Source organism: Lepus europaeus, chromosome 1 (assembly GCF_033115175.1).
Source record: "Lepus europaeus isolate LE1 chromosome 1, mLepTim1.pri, whole genome shotgun sequence".
Classification (NCBI taxonomy): Eukaryota; Metazoa; Chordata; class Mammalia; order Lagomorpha; family Leporidae; genus Lepus; species Lepus europaeus.
Genome location: NC_084827.1, coordinates 113,664,196 through 113,681,250, shown reverse-complemented (window position 1 = coordinate 113,681,250; position 17,055 = coordinate 113,664,196). Strand labels below are relative to the sequence as shown.

The 17,055-nt window shown below is 41.9% G+C and overlaps 1 protein-coding gene across 1 annotated transcript in view; it reads right to left on the bottom strand.

Annotated features, from left to right (window-relative positions):
- The window catches only part of ERICH2 (glutamate rich 2), a 30,614-nt gene extending 15,920 nt beyond the window's left edge, over positions 1–14,694 (bottom strand). The window contains exons 1-5 of the mRNA XM_062196340.1: positions 14,652–14,694; positions 11,031–11,067; positions 7,454–7,549; positions 3,988–4,136; positions 1,580–1,764 (exon numbers count right to left, since the gene is read on the bottom strand). Of these exons, the coding sequence (XP_062052324.1) occupies positions 1,580–1,764; positions 3,988–4,136; positions 7,454–7,549; positions 11,031–11,067; positions 14,652–14,694 (510 nt within the window). The remainder of the gene's footprint in view (positions 1–1,579; positions 1,765–3,987; positions 4,137–7,453; positions 7,550–11,030; positions 11,068–14,651) is intronic.
- Positions 14,695–17,055: the final 2,361 nt, after the last annotated feature.

The following is a 17,055-nucleotide window of genomic DNA, read 5'->3' as shown; positions in this document are numbered from 1 at the left end:
ATGAGGAAAAACACATGTAGGCACATCATAAGCAAATTGCCAGATTTAACAATATGGAGGAAAAAATGTTTAAAGACATATTATACACAACTAAGGATAAGAATAACAGAAGACATCTCATATAAAACTATGCAGGCTCTAAGACAATGAAGCAACTTTTCAAGAACCAAAAACAAAATAAAAAAGAAACTCGCAACCCATCATTCTCTAAATAGACTTTAAAAATGAAGGCAAAAACTAAGATTGTTTTCAAACAGAATATTTTCAGAATAACTGTATCATAAAAAATACTACAGGAAGTTCTCAGGTAAAATAAAAATCATAGATAGAAAATTGGATCCACAGAAAGTTAAGGAGAACACTGGAAATAGTGATAGGTAAGTTAAAAGCATATTCTAAAAGAGGTTAAAAATCTCTTTAACAGACAATTGACCATTTAAAACAAAAATAGGGGCCAGAGCCGTGGCTCACTTGGCTAATCTTCTGCCTGCATCTCATATGGGCGCCGGGTTCTAGTCCCAGTTGCTCCTCTTCCAGTCCAGCTCTCTGCTGAGGCCTGGGAGGGCAGTGGAGGATGGCCCAAGTGCGTGGGCCCTGCACCCGCATGGGAGACCAGGAGAAGCACCTGGCTCCTGGCTTTGGATCAGCGCAGCGCACCGGCTGTAGCAGCCATTTGGGGAGTGAACCAGTGGATGGAAGACCTTTCTCTCTGTCTCTCTCTCTCTCACTGTCTGTATCTCAACCTGTCAAATAAAAAATAATAATAATGATGATGTATTATGGGGGCTTATAAGTAGAAATGGAATGTATGATAATACAAGTATGAGAAAGGGAAATGAAAGTGAATGGTTAGGAAGTTCTTACAATGTGCTTGAAGTTGTATAATAGCAATTAAAGGTAGACTGTGATATCATGAGGCAAAAATTGTTTTGTTCTCCATAGAGTCACCAATAAATGTTTATGGACAATTTCTGAGAGTGGCGTTTCGAGCTTCAAACGGCTCTGCACATACGATCTCCCATCCCAGGAATGCCTTCTCCTCTTGTTTACCAGAAGAATTCGTATACTTCTATCTTCATTCGAGTTTCTAAGATTCCACTCATGTCTCTTCTTCTAAAAGCACTTCTCTTATCTCTTGTGCCTCCTGCCTCATTTCTCAGTTACTCATCTAAGTCGCTGTCTTCCCAGATAACTTAATACTTTCACTAGCATGCATTTCATTTTATAGTAATTACATATGTTCCTGTTCTCAAGGACAAGGACACGTCTCTCTTAATCTCTACCCCTAGCAACCAGCATGGTGCCCAGTGTGTGGAAAGCATTCTTTGAAGCAGTCTTTGGAAAATTTTATACACAAACTTCTCGCACTCATGCCTCTGCCTTAACAGAGTGCTGTCTGGCACTTCAAGACTCTTCTTCATCTCTCACCCGATGAAAGCACGAGGAGAGATGAATATCCAGGTAAGCATCTGTATGTGAGCAAGGATCTTTTTACTAATCTTTTAAATCTTCAAGGCTATATATTACTTACTTGAATATTGTTAAGTTTCTTAAATTATAATGTACAAGTAACACTTACTTCTGCCATTAACTCTAACGGGGCTCGGATTTCCTTTCTGGGGTTAATGTCTTTATCATTGGCGTCATTGGCACCATCTTCACCATCATCGTCTGTTGATTCTGACAACTTATCATCCGTACCCTGAAGGCGGAATTCACCACTTTTCTCCTGCTTTGCCATCACTGCATCTTGGACCCCTTCACCTAAAACAGATCACACATGACCTGATCAACATACATGGAAAAGTTACAACTTGCTCAAATCTATTATAATCCAAGATATACTAATAAAAGTAACATCATCTGCATAAGAAAGTGATGTCATCACCCTTCTGAGCACTACATATATATATATATATATATATATATATATATATATATATATTAGCTCACTTAGTTCTCTCAACAGCCAAGTGGAGTATGTACTGCTTTTATTCCCATTTAGAGAAGTAGAAATGGAAAGACAGAAAAATTAAATAATCTGCCCAGCTTCACATAGCTAGTAAGCAGTAGCTCTGGGAGTCAGTTTGACCCTAGAGTTCATACCATTTGTTTTAAAAATTATTTATTTGAATGATAGACATAAAGACAAAGAGAGATCTTCCATTCACTGGTTTACTCCCAAAATGTGCACAACACCCAGGTCCAAGCCAGGCAGAAGCCAGAAACCTGGAACTCAATCTGAGTCTCCAATATATGTAGCAGGGACCGACTTAAGTACTTGAGCCATAAGCTGCCGCCTCCCACAGTGTGCACTAGCACAAAGCTAGAACCAGAAATGGAGCTGGAACTGGAACCCAGGCACTCCATTATGGGATGCAGGCATCCCAAGGGGTGCCTTAGGGACAGCACCAAATGCCCACCCCAGAGTTTGTATTCCCCACTACATTCTGTATTATTTTTTCTAATATACATTAAATACATATGTATATATATATACACATATAAAACCATTAAAATAATTTTTAAAGCTTAACTCTGTGTCTCCTAAAATCATCTCCTTGGGAAACACTTTGAGTGAGCTTGCTAGCTCCTTTGGTCTCAGAAAAACCTTTCACAGTTTCAAAGTGAACTTGTACTACACCCACCCCTTTCACGTAAGATTGTGAGTGCCTGAGAAGTCTTGTGCAATGCCCTCTTTGATGAGAGTGTGGCCATGAGCTAGTCTAAATAATGTATAGATGCTTGTGTTAGAAAGAAGAAACTGAGGAAGCCCAGGAGAGTTCCAGATAAGACAATGCTAAGAAAACAGCCCCAAAGAGACAGAAGGACAGAAGACAGTTCTAAGAAAACACAGGCTTGAGGGGTGGGGATGGGGGGGGGGGGGAGAGAATGAATAACACTAAAGCAAAAATGCTACCCTAAAAAGTGATACCAAATCCTAAGGAGCGATGGCTGGATTATTCAGGCCTTCCATCTACCTGCATCTATCTCGTTTACTGTCTCCATTGGCTCACAACCACCTTAATCTTCCAGTCTGCACCCAGCCTCTGCCCCAACTCACCACACTGATGTCATCAGGGGAAGGTCACAATAAGGAATTAAGGACATCCTGTGATGTCATAGGAACTGTCTTGTTCAACTCACAGCCAACCTCATGAGGGGAATTTCCTGATGCCTAGATCGAATAGTCCTCCCTACAGGTACTGTTTACCTACATTATAGCACCTATCATGACCTAAAATTATCTTGTTTTTACATTTAAAAAAATGATCTTATTTATATGAAATGCAGAGAGGGGGGAAGAGAGACAGAGAGAGAGAGAGACAGAGAAGAGAGAGACAGATACCTTCCATTTGCTGGTTCACTCCTCAAATGACTGCAATAGCCATGGCTCGGCCAGGAAAGCAAGGGGCTGGAACTCAATCCAGGTCTCCCATGTGGGCGACAGGGACCCAAGGATTTGAGGCATCACATACTGCATCCCAGGATGTTCGTTATTAACAGGAAGCTAGGTGAGAAGCAGAGCCAGGACTCAAATCCAGGCAGTCAGATATGGGATGTGGGCATCCTAAATGACAACCTGACCACTGCACCAAACATCTGCTCTAGGTGTTTTATTTTAAGTAGCTGGCTGTCTCTCACTAGAATGTTAATTTTATAACAGCAAGAACGTTTATTTTGCTATTTTATCTACAGCTTCTGGCATACTGGCTTTCAACATTTGTTAAATGAATGGAATTGGTTAATGCTTTCACGGGTATGTGAATTCATTCTAAGAATTAAGCTCTATCATTGTCATCTTATGTAATGTATACTCCAGGACCCTACCCCTGACTGTATCAGAATCACCCAGTCAGTACACGATTTGGAAAACTGACTCCCAACACTTGCTGCAGACTTCGAGTTGTCGGCTCCCAAAAGCTACAGAAAAGGAGGCTGAATTAGAAGCCACAGTTACTCAATTCACCAAACAAATGTTATTACCTGTGCTTTCTTTTAAGAAGGAAGAGGACCATAGGTCAGACTGAAGACTTGTTACGATATCTTTATTTTTCATGCCCTTTGAAGATACTCTTTTTCCAGAATGCTCTAAGGAAACTTTATGTTCAGTGTTCTTGGAAGAAACTTCTTTCCTAAGGATTAAGAATAGAGTGAAAAAATACCTCCTTAGGTTAAAATTCTGTTTAATGCTTTCTATGGGTTCACAAACACATACACTATTTTTGATACAAATACACAATTTAATATGCCGACAATAAAATGACTAAAACATAGCTTCTTTGTGGAGAACATTACAAATAATTTGTGCTGATGATTAAAATTCTACTTCTACTTGACGTTTGTTGTATATCATTTTAAAGTCTTTTCAGAGTTCTTTAATAAAGAGCACATAAGCAGTCAGTTATATAAATACCTTTAGTACATGATTGTGATATGATGAAAAAACTATTTAAGGAAATTAGTCGAGATTTTTTGGGTTTGAATGGATTCCTGCCATTGCTAAATGTTTGCTTTACTTATGGAGAGAGTCCAACACTGATGTTAACCCTTAATCATAATATAGCCTTGTTTTGGAAATGCAGAGTGGCAGAGAGGAAGAGACACACCCATACACACAGATCTTCATTCCCCAAATGGTTACAACTGTGCCACACAGAAGTCAGGAGCCAGGAATCCATCCAAGTCTCCCATGTGTGTGGTAGGGGCCCCAGCACTTCATCTGCTGTATTCCCAGGCTCATTAGTAGGGGCTGGATTGGAAGTGGAGCAGCTGGGACTCGAACTGGTATTCTGTTAGGAGATGCCTACACACTGCTACATATTAGGCCCTAAAATAGCCTTTTGTATTAAGGAGCTAAACTTCAATTGGGTTAACTTTCTCTTTTAGTTTTCAAGACTGAAACAAAGCACTGAGACTTGTATGGTATTCTGTTCACTAAGACAGGTACCTATGCTTGTGAAAAATAACCCCAAGTCTCTTTTTTGAGGTCTTAAGACTTCCAATATGTTTGCTTCACAAAGTTTTTTTTTTTTTTATTCAACCTCCAGTTTGCATGGAAAGATGTAACAAGGTATCGAGTACTATATTTCTCCCAGAGTTATGGGGGTTCTGTTTTTTCCCCACTGGATTGTGAATCCAGAACATTGTCAGTGAAGCTAGTGGGTTTGTCCCCTGACTTAGCAAATAGGTTGCCCAGCTTGTTTAATTCTTAATGTTACAGGAGGGAATGGAATCTTTGCTCCCCAGTAAACACAACTACAGCGAAACCCTCTCTGGAAATGAAAAAAGCACAGCAATGATCAACATTTGTTCTACTTTTGCCTACTGCTTTTCCCATTGTGAGAGCAAACGTCCAAGAGGATGCTGAGAAGTTACTGAAAATGAGGAGCTGAGAAGTTACCAAAATAGTCAATGTCCAGCATGGTGAGATTCCTGTTATGCAAAAGGTCACTATACAAGTGACTACCAGAATTTAAATGTCTACTTTTGAATCTAGGTATTAAGGCTTTGATGCTATTCCAGTCTGAATTACAGTATTTCATTGAATCTAAGATACCAGCCGTTCATTATAAGGTATACCATTATTTTATGTATCACTAAGAAAAAACTGTCAAATATAAAAGCACATCAATTGTAAGATGTTAAAATATGAAAAAAGTGTGCTTTAGAATCTATAAAATACAGAACTTAGGTATTTATTACGTTATATCCTTAAGGAAGGGAATTTAGCAAGTACAATTCTGAGTATGTGTGTATTTGGAAATGCCTTTTATAATCTTAGTGAAATACACATGGAGGTATCCAACAATACTCAATGGCCTGAGGATAAATGGAACGTTACCATTCGGAAGCAGTGATCATGCAAGAAAAATACCTAAACGACACCTGACCAAATTAGAAATTTTTTTTTTTTTTTTTTTTTTTTTTTTTTTTTTTTACTTATTTGACAGGTAGAGTTAGACAGTGAGAGAGAGAGACAGAAAGGTCTTCCTTCTGTTGGTTCCCCCGCAAATGGCCGTCACGGCCGGTACACTGCACTGATCTGAAGCCAGGAGCCTCTTCTGGGTCTCCCATGCGGGTGCAGGGCCCAAGCACTTGGGCCATCCTCCACTGCCCTCCCAGGCCACAGCAGAGAGCTGGACTGGAAGAGGAGCAGCCAGGACTAGAACCCAGTGCCCATATGGGATGCCAGCGCTGCAGGCGGAGGATTAGCCAAGTGAGCCACGGTGCCGGCCCCAGGAATTTTTTTTAATTAAAGATTTATTTATTTGAAAGGCAGATTTTTTTTACAGAGAGAAAGAAACAGAGAGAGATCTTCCATCCACTGGTTTACTCCCCAATGGCTGCTTTGGCCTGGGATGAGTTGGGCTGAAGCCAGGAGCTAGGATCTTCATCCAGGTCTCCCATATGAGTGGCAGGGGCCCAATCACTTGGTCATCCTCTGCTGCCTTCCCAGGCACATTAGCAGGGACCTGGTTTGGAAGCCCAGTAGCTAGGACTAGAACCAGCTCCCATATGGGATGCCGGCACTATAGGTTGTGGTTTAATCTGTGCCAGGCTCCAAATCATGAATTTAGCAGGGAAAAAACATTCCTATTTGCTTCTTTTTTGTAGTCATTCTTATATAAAGTTTCAGAGGATCAGAGGTTCCAAGTTAGACTTTCTCTTCAACTAAAATCTCATAATTTCCATTTGAGAAAGTGATGTGATTTATGGCAGTAAGGCCTCCAACCTTTCAGGAAAAACATACCTAGTCTACTTTAAAAGATTTGTTTTCATTAGCTTTAAGTTAAATACAATTACAATCAAGAAAATTAAAATCTTACTTTATATAATAATGTCCTTTGGAAATGGAATGTACTTAATTTAGTACTTACTAAAGGGGGCTGGCGCTATGGCGCAGCGGGTTAAAGCCGTGGCTTGCAATACCAGTATCCCATATGGGTGCTGGTTTGTGTCCTGGCTGCTCCACTTCTGATCTGGCTCTCTGCTATGGCCTGGGAAAACAGTAGAGGATGGCCCAAGTCCCTGCACCTGTGAGGGAGACCCGGAAGAAGCTCCTGGCTCCTGGCTTTGGATCAGCTCAGCTCTGGCCATTGTGGTCATCTGGGGAGTGAACCAGCAGATGGAAGACCACCCCCCTCCCCTTGACTCTACCCCACTATGTAACTCTGTCTTTCAAATAAATAAAATAAATCTAGTTACTAAAGTTACAAACTCAGGTCATGTTAGCTATTTCATTGGAACATATTCACACTAAAGACTAGATAAATATAGGTTTTAGGATTTTTTTCTTAGTATGTTAAGAGTATTAGTCATATTTAGGAAATCCCCCAAATTTCTATTAGAATTAGCAGCTTTTTAGGAGATTTATACTTTAAACTTTGCCTTAAGATGATTTATATTTATCATACATGGGCATAAAAACAAAATTCAATAAAAAACTTACTTTCCTGAGAATGTCTTAGCTACACTGAGAGAGACTTGTGTTGGTGAGGAATAACATTTTCTTGCAAATCTTGGTTTGGGTCTGAAGAGGTGTTTACTTGTGAAAACAGGAACAATAACAACAACAAAAAAACTTGTCATTCATTTTGAAAAAGTTTATAAAAACGTGATTACATAATAAAAAACCATAAGACAGAATTTTTTTTCTTTCTTTTTTTAATTTGACAGGTAGAGTCATAGACAGTGAGAGGGAGAGACAGAGAGAAAGGTCTTCCTTCTGTTGGTTCACTCCCCAAATGGCCACCACAGCCGGCCCTGCGCCGGTCTGAAGCCAGGAGCCACGTGTTTCTTCCTGGTCTCGCATTTCTTCCTGGTCTCGCATGCGGGTGCAGGGCCCAAGCACCTGGGCCATCCTCCACTGCCCTCCTGGGCCACAGCAGAGAGCTGGACTGGAAGAGGAGCAACCGGGACTAGAACCTGGCGCCCATATGGGATGCCAGCGCCACAGGCAGAGGATTAACCAAGTGAGCCACGGCGCCGGCCCCAAGACAGAATTTTTTCAAGCTCAGTCCAAGAGTTGAATGCTGTGGATTTGCTTCAATTCCCACCCATACTTCTCAGTGTCCTTGAGAGTTTGACCAAAGAAAACAACAGATCTGGAGTAGGCTTTTTTTTTTTTTTTTTTTTTTGACAGGCAGAGTTAGACAGAGAGAGAGACAGAGAGAAAGGTCTTCCTTCTGTTGGTTCACCCCCCAAATGGGCGCTAAGGCCGGCGCGCTGTGCTGACCCGAAGCCAGAAGCCAGGAGCCAGGTGCTTCTCCTGGTCCCCCATGCGGGTGCAGGGCCCAAACACTTGGGCCATCCTCCACTGCCTTCCTGGACCACAGCAGAGAGCTGGACTGGAAGAGGAGCAACCGGGACAGAATCCGGCACCCCAACTGGGACTAGAACCCGGGGTGCTGGCGCCGCAGGCGGAGAATTAGCCAAGTGAGCCATGGCGCTGGCCTGGAGTAGGCATTTGACCCAGGGGTTCAGATGACACTTGGGCCACTCTGCTCCCCATTTCAGCTTCCACTAATGCACAGCCTCGGAGGTAGCAGTAATGGCTAAAGTAGTTGGGTGCCTACCACACGTGTGAGAACCCAGACGGAGTTCCAGCTACGGGGTTGGCCCAGTCCCAGCCATGGCAGGCATGTGAAGAATGACTTAGCAGCTGGGAGCTTTCCATCTCAAAACAACAACCAACATCAAAACCCAACAGACCAAAGATTCACGATCTAGAAAACTCTGTCTGGAATTCAAAATATAGTTATTTTTACTGTTGAAAATATTTTGTCATTAAAACCAGTATCTGTAGGGTAGATAAAATCTTTCACACAAGGGATTCATGGGAGCAAAATGGAAATGATAAAAGCGGGCTCTGTGTTCACAGACAACTGAAACTCCTGGTTTATGGAAACCACACCCCTGTGCTGGGCCCCCAGGGAAGAACCAGAAGATTAAGGCAAAGCACTGTGGAGAAAGAGAAAGAAAACTTCCAGCTTCCCCTGGTGCTTATCCCCCAGTTGGGATAGCACCTTTTGGCAAACCCCACTTACCAGTTAGCAATGCAGTGGAGTGGAAATCCTGCTCAGAACATTAACCCAATTTGTAGATAAGTACTCTCTTCCTCAATAAAAGACATCCCAGGATTTTAAATATTTCCTATGTGATCCTTTCTTTCAGTCCTGGCCCTGTTCACTTTCAGTTCTGGGTAAGGCACCTAAGTTGACAAACTACCCTGCTCTGTGTACAAAGGAATTATAGAGAACTTGATCGTGTTTGCCTCTGCAAAAAGTAGTGTAGTTTCATAGGCAGATGCAATCATTACTGAGATCAAGAAAACAAGTAGTCATTACATTTTTTTATTTTGGCCCAGGCTGTAAGTGATTTATTCTTGGGGCTTATCAACCTCAGGATGTGGATTAGCCCTTGCTCTAAGTTCCAACATTGCTTATCACAGTCTGTGAACATCAGGCCTTATGGATACAATAATACTTTATTTTCACTGATTTCTGTTATTACTATTATTATTATTACTGAAAATTACATCTCATTTTTCTTGGAGACAACTGAACATTTCCTAGAGATTTAAATATGCTTTCAATTGTATAATAATTATTTAATTATGCATAGATTAGATTGATATACTTAAAGGGTTTTTTTTCTCATTAGTTGCAACCTTAAATGGAAATACATATTGATCCCCCACCACTGATGGGCTTATGTCTTTAACATAAAAATAGTATATTTATATATTTATATTTAATATTTATAATTTATGACAAAAGCCAAGGGACAGTTTAAGCTTTAAGCATGAAAGTTAATATATAAGTTGTATAAAGTAGAATTTTTTCAGCCAATAGTATTCAAAATAAACAAAAATAATAAGAATTTGACTAGAAGAATCCCATTGGAATGGTACCTACCCATCTGTCAAGAATTCCTATGAGTGACTGTGTCTTATGATCAGCTTTCAATCTGTAATTTTTCAGACTAATGGAATTTTTTTTCAGAAGCTAAGAGATGAGCATATTAGAAAGGGCTGTAAAGAATGATCAGAATCAATGCCTTGAACAGAGCAGGTACTGATGACTTTGTTACTAAAGTGATATTATACTGCAATTTTTTTTAAAAAGACATTTTAAAAATTTATTTACTTATTTATTGGAAGCAGAGGTGGCAGAAACTCAGGTACTCTGATGGAGGAGATAGGCATCTTAACCACTGCACCACAGTGTGTGCCCTCGTATTGGGATTTTTTTTTTTTTAATTTATTTTTTGACAGGCAGAGTGGACAGTGAGAGAGAGACAGAGAGAAAGGTCTTCCTTTGCTGTTGGTTCACCCTCCAATGGCCGCCTTGGCCTGCGCACTGCACTGATCCGATGGCAGGAGCCAGGTGCTTATCCTGGTCTCCCATCGGGTGCAGAGCCCAAGCACTTGGGCCATCCTCCACTGCCTTCCCGGGCCATAGCGGAGAGCTGGCCTGGAAGAGGGGCAACCGGGACAGAATCTGGCGCCCCGACCGGGACTAGAACCCCGTGTGTCAGAGCCGCAGGCAGAGGATTAGCCTAGTGAGCTGCGGCGCAGGCCATGATTTTTTTTTAACATTAGTTTTTCAACTAGCTGAGATGATTGTTTTCCCTATTTAGCAGAAACAGTTTATGTTATAGTAAACAAATAATTTGTTTAATTTTAAAGTAAATATCAACTTAAAGAACTACTCTGGAAGAAAAAAGTATCAAAGGGAAATAGGAATGAGCAATGAAAATTATTATATATGTAAAATATAGAGTTTATAGTGTTAAAGCATTAAAAGAAGTTAATGTTATCTAATCCTCTACATTTTTATCAAAATTCATTTTTCATTTTAAATGATCTTCCATGTAACAATTGCTTTAAGTGAAGCACAAGCCACAGTGCTAATCCAAGCATTTCTGGCCTTTCAAATTTAATTGGGTGACAAATGGTTGCATTATCTAGTTCTAATTGCTTTAAAGGTATGTGATGGATCAGCTGCTCAAAGACATCCTCTTACTCTGACATTGCTTCATTTGGCTCAATCATCACTTTTCCTGAAAAATAAGGAAAAGAACCCTCAGTATGTCATCAACAGAGGTGTTCCTAGCAAATTTCTAATTGGTAAATATGTAGGATTTTTAAAAATATAGACTAATAAAGGATTTAATTGCTAAGTCATTCAGTCACATTCAACCATTCCCATATTCTTAATATTTGGACAAACACATTTTATGTAACAAATCACTCACCGTTTGCATCAAACACTAGCAATCTGTCACCCTATTTTTTTGGTGCCTAAAATAGAAGCATAAAAAAAAGTAGCATTATCATTATGACATCAGTTTGAAGTATTTTAAATAATAACCTTTGTATAAATGTTTCTATTCATTAGACTAAAATGTAATTTTATACCAATGCCAGTTATTTCAAAACCACACAAATGATGGTAAAAGATCAAAAGCATCCTTAAAAAATTAGTCATATGCTCACAGTTTTACAACATCTATCTTGTCTAAATAATTCCTGCAAAAGAAACCAAAATATTTACTTCACAAGTCTCTGAAGGGGCTGGTGGTGTGTTACTGCAGGTCAAGACAGCTTGCAATGCCCACATCCCATATCAGAGCATGGCTTTGAAGTCCCAGCTGCTCATCTTCCTATCCAACTCTCTGCTAAGCACCTAGGAAAGCGGCAGAAGATAGCTCAAGTGCTTCGGCCACTGCCACCCACACGGGAGTCCTGGAGAGAGCTCTGGGTTCCTGGTTTTCCCCTGGCCCAGCCCTGGCCATTGTGGCCTTTTGAGGAATGAACCAGCAGATGGAAGACCTCTTTCTGTCTCACTCTGCCTTTCAAATAAAATAAAATAATTTTTTTCTTTTAAACAGTCTCTGCGGGGCCAGCACTGTGGTGTATCTGGTAAAGCTGCTGCCTGCAGTGCCAGTGGGTGCTGCTTTGGATCCCGGCTGCTTCATTTCTGATCCAGCTCCCTGCTCATGTGCCTGGGAAAGCAGCAGAAGATGGTCCAAATCCTTGGGCCCCTGCGCCCATGTTGGGGACTCAAGAGAAGGCCCCTGGCTCCTGGCTTTGGCCTGGCCCAGTTCTAGCCATTGCAGCCATTTGGTTGAGGGAACCAGTAGATGGAAGACTCTCTCTCTCTCTCTCTGCCTCTGCGTCTCTGTAACTCTTTCAAATAAATAAATAAATCTTTTTTAAACAGTCCCTGAATGCTCATATAAATTTAAAATATGAATGAAACAGAAACCCAGTCATCAGTAGGGTACTAAGTATTTTTATATGTATTTTTTTAATGACTAGCATTATTTCCAGCTTAATTGTAAGGCCTCATTCTTCTGGATCATGAAATTATATTTAAAAATAAAATCTAGAGAAATTAAGCCTTCCCTGTCTCATCATCTCCCCTGGGAGTTTATTAAAAAAGAGCTAGAGGTGGGCAGGCATTGTGGCACAGCAGGTTAAGTTGGGACACCACATCTGCATCCCAGGTTAAGCCTGGGACACCACATCTGCCTTCAACATCCAAGTGCCTAGGATTCAGTCCAGCCTCAGCCTCAGATCCAGCTTCCTGTTAATGTGCCTGGAAGGCAGCCGCTGATGATTCAAGTACTTGAGTTTTTACCAAGAGACTTGGATGGAGCTCCTGGCTCTTGGCTGCAGCCTGGTCCAGCCCTAGCTGTTAGGTGGATTTGGGGAGTGTACTGCTGGATGGAAGACTGATCTCTTCCCCCACCCTGTCTTTCAAATAAATAGATCTTTAAAAATTCAAAAAAGGTTATAGGAGTAATTTTGCATGGGAAAGTGATGTACAAATATGCCTCTAATTCTTGGTTATCCTTTTGGATTTATATAACTTGGGCTTTAGACCTAGATACAAATAAAACCAACAGCAAGCTAAGGACCCCCTTTTCCTACTGAGCAGATCCCAGAAACCACACTCACCCTTTTCCCCTAGACAGCACCATTTCTCCCCGCTACTTCAACAGAACAGAACAGAACAGAACAGAACACAACAAGGAAATCAAACTGTCTGCCATGTTCCAGTTTACTGGTGTTAATGAAAAGCACCCTTTAGAGTGTATGTGGGCTACCACACCATGGCATTGCTCCATGATATTTCAAGACATGATAATTTTAATAAAGTATTATTTAAATCAACACAGAAATTGACCTTTGGTTTACCCAAAGATACATTTAAAATATAATTCTTGGGGCTGGCACTGTGATGCACCAAGCTAAGCTGCTACTTGGCACACCCACATCCCATATCAGAGTGTCAGTTCAAGTCCCGCTATTCCATTTCCAATCCAGCTTCTTGCTAGTGCATCTCGGGAGGGAGCAGATGATGGCTCAAGTGCTTGGGTCCCTGCCACCCATGTGGGAGACCCGGTCGAAGTTCTGGGCTCCGGCTTCAGCCTGGCCCAGCTTTTGGGGAGTGAGCCAGGGGATGAAAGATCTCTGTTTTTTGTCTCTGTCTCTTGCTCTTTCAGGCAAATGAAAATAAACAAACATTTAAAACAATAATTCTTACCTTTTGAAGTTCTCTTATGTGTTTATCAATACTTAAAAGCCACACTGTTTTCTCTATGAGTTTTTACTTAAGTTAACCAGCATCAGGTTTGATTTTTCTATAACTTAGCCCATTACATATTGTAAACAGAAAAATTCCAACTGTAATTTATTCCAATTCATTCCAATTGTAAACAGAAAAATAAACTCTAAAGGTCTTTTTAAATATAGAAGAGGTACACTTCAATTTTTCATAAGTAACAGTCTACTTGTTCTACACTCTAACACTCATCCCCACATCCCAAGCCAGATTTTAAAAAATTATTTTTATCATCACATGCCCAGGAATTTCTAGAGTACAAAATTCAGAGCCAAAACTATGAACAATAAAAGAGTAGCTTTTATTTTATATTAAGTTTTTTAAATTGTTATCTATTTTCATTTTATATGTGAGACAAAGAGATTCATAGAGAGAGAGAGAGACCTTCTATCTGCTGGTTCACTTCCCAAATGCTTGCAACAGCAGGGACTAGGCCAGGGAGCCCAGAATTCAATCCTGGTCTCCCACATGGGTCATGGAGACCCAAGTACTTGAGCCATCACCGGCTCCCTCCCGGGGTGCACATTAGCTGGAAATGGGAGCAGAGCTGGGACTCAAATCCAGGCACTCAGGTGATACAGGATAAGGTTGGCTGAAGTCTGACCCATTGCGCCAAATGCCCACCCCAAACCTTTTCTTGTTTCTTTTGTGAAACCCACTGACTTGCCATCCTGAATAAACCAGTAGTACAGAAACTTGCTTCAGGCTTTGCTTTCTGAGGAACCCTGATCAACCCAAGTATTACATATGTCATTAATTTGATTATCCTTCTGAGAAGCACAGAGAGCGCTACATTTAGTCTATCAGAAAAGCAAGGCATCTTTGGGGGGCAACCAAAAGATCCTGTATCCCCTGGAAACAGGAAAGATTTTACTCTAATTCTCCAGGGCAGTAAAGGAAGCAGGAACAAGGCCTTAATGAATGCAATGGGGCCTTAACAAAGGGTGTAAGATAACCTGCTGAGAGCTTTTCTCCTGCACAGCTCCACCCACAGTGCTGTGTGTGGGTGCTCACTTTCCGAGAGCATCACCTTTCTATTTAGAGCCCTCCTCTCCATTCTAGCTCCAGGATCTTCATGGATCGCAACATTCCATCCCTTACTGGGACTGACACATCAGTGCATATAATTCCTCCCCCATTTTTACCTGGTGAAGGGAAAAACCTGTGATAGGCAGGTCCTGGCTTTTGATGGAGACCACTGCTCAGCCCAGCCTGATAATTTATTACCCAGGAAGAGCCCATTTAAGCTCCTTTTATAAAACTGAACTCCACGGCAGGCAGAGCAGAGTAATACAAACTGGATTCAATATGTGCTGCTGCCCGGGTGGACTTGGGTAAGTTATTTACCTTCTCGAAGCTTTCGTTCTTCCATCTGAAAAATGGGGATCCCGGTGGTGCCTACTTTACTGAGTACAGGACTTAAGCGGGACAACCCGGGCAGAATGTTTAGCTTAGAGCCTGGCACATGGGAGGGACACTGGAAACCACCTGCTGTTGTACTGGAAGACAAGCTTGGGGGGGGTGCTCACAAGGGGCTACGCGTGCATAGGGCAACCAAAAGGAGGCTTTCCCATGACTGAGAGAAGCAGACTCGCTCTGAGGGCTTTTAATTAATTAACGAAAGAAACCACACAAGTTCTAAAGTACTGAACTTGTTGAGGAAGATCACTGACTCCAGGGAAAAGGCAGTAACTTAGAACGCGGGCGAAGTTACAGCAGCACGTGGTAAGCTGAGCAGAATGAGGACTGGCTGGTGTATGGACCATATACCTTTAAAAATAACTATGGATACATAAGAAACATCTGAAAGGAAACGCTTTCTTTCAGAAAAGAACTGATAATACTGGTTGACTCTGGGGAACAAAGAGAGATAACAGCAGGATTTGCATGTGAGGAAGACTTACTGTATGTCCATTTGTGCCTCTTGAACTTGGAACAAAACAAACCACTTGGCATGAAAAGAGAGGTCAGACAGAGCCAGGGGAGCACTGGAGTGGGGTAAGAAAAGCGTACCTCCCCAGGCTTTTTTTTTTTTTCCTGGACTAGAAGATAGTAAATATTCTTCTGTAAAGGCCCAGATACTAAATATTTTAGGCTTCCTGAGCCAGACGGTCTTTGTGGAAATGACTAAATTTTGCCATTGTAATTAAGAGCTATCATTGACAATCCAGGAAAAAATGAGAGTGTCTGTCTGCATTCCAATAAAACTTCATCTACAAATGTAGGTGGTGAGTCATGCTTGGCCCATAGGCTGTAATTTGCCAACTCCTGCTCTGAACTATTCCAGTAGCCTCTCAGTCTCCTTCCATCCTGTTCTCTTAGGTTTATCCTCCACAGAAATTCCTCTTCTTCCTTTTTTTAATTTAATTTTTTTGAAAGGCAGAGTTACAGAGAAGAAGGGAAAGAGAGAGAGACAGACAGACAGACACACACACACACACACAGAGAGAGAGAGAATCTTCTATTTCCTTGTTTACTCCCCAAATGGCTACACTGGTTAGGGCTGGGTCAGGCCAAAGCCAGGAGCCAGGAGCTCCATCTGTGTTTCCACTATGGGCGGCAGGTGCTCAAATACTTCAGCCTCTTCTGTTAGCAGGTGCATCAGCAGGGAGCTAGATCAGGACAGCAGCCAGGACTGGAACCGGTGCTCATACAGGATGTCAGTGGTGCAGGCGTTGGCTTAACCTGCTATGTCACAACACCAGCTCCAAGAATTTCTTCTAGGATACATCTAATCATGTGCTTGGCCCTTAAAGCCTTGGTTCACTCTTTAGTGCCTCCTGGTTAAGTCCTACATTCTTAGCACCTGGCAGGTAATGGGTGTTCTCATTTGTTCCCACATACATTTCCAATGTCAACTGTCGCCACTGATGATTCTAGCTTGGATGATGAGCATGTGGGTACCAGAGGAAGAGCACATTCTGGGGGATGAGTTTGTCTCTGAAGATCCTGAGGTGGAGCGGCAAGTTGTTGTCCTATTTCATTGGAAGAGGAGTGCAGAACTCCAGAGAAAAAATGATGTATGAGACAGTGACACAGAACCTGAGAATCAATGGAACTGCCCATATTCAAATAAGACAAGGCTGAGGATAGAATCTTGGGAAACTTTTAAGAAGCAGGTGCAGAAGGCCAGCACTGTGGCTCAATAGGCTAATCCTCCGCCTTGCAGCGCCGGCACACCGGGTTCTAGTCCCAGTCAGGGCACCGGATTCTGTCCCGGTTGCCCCTCTTCCAGGCCAGCTCTCTGCTGTGGCCCGGGAGTGCAGTGGAGGATGGCCCAAGTGCTTGGGCCCCACACCCGCATGGGAGACCAGGATAAGCACCTGGCTCCTGGCTTCGGATCAGCGCGGTGCCATGGCCGCAGCGCACCGGCTGCGGCGGCCATTGGAGGGTGAACCAATGGCAAAGGAAGACCTTT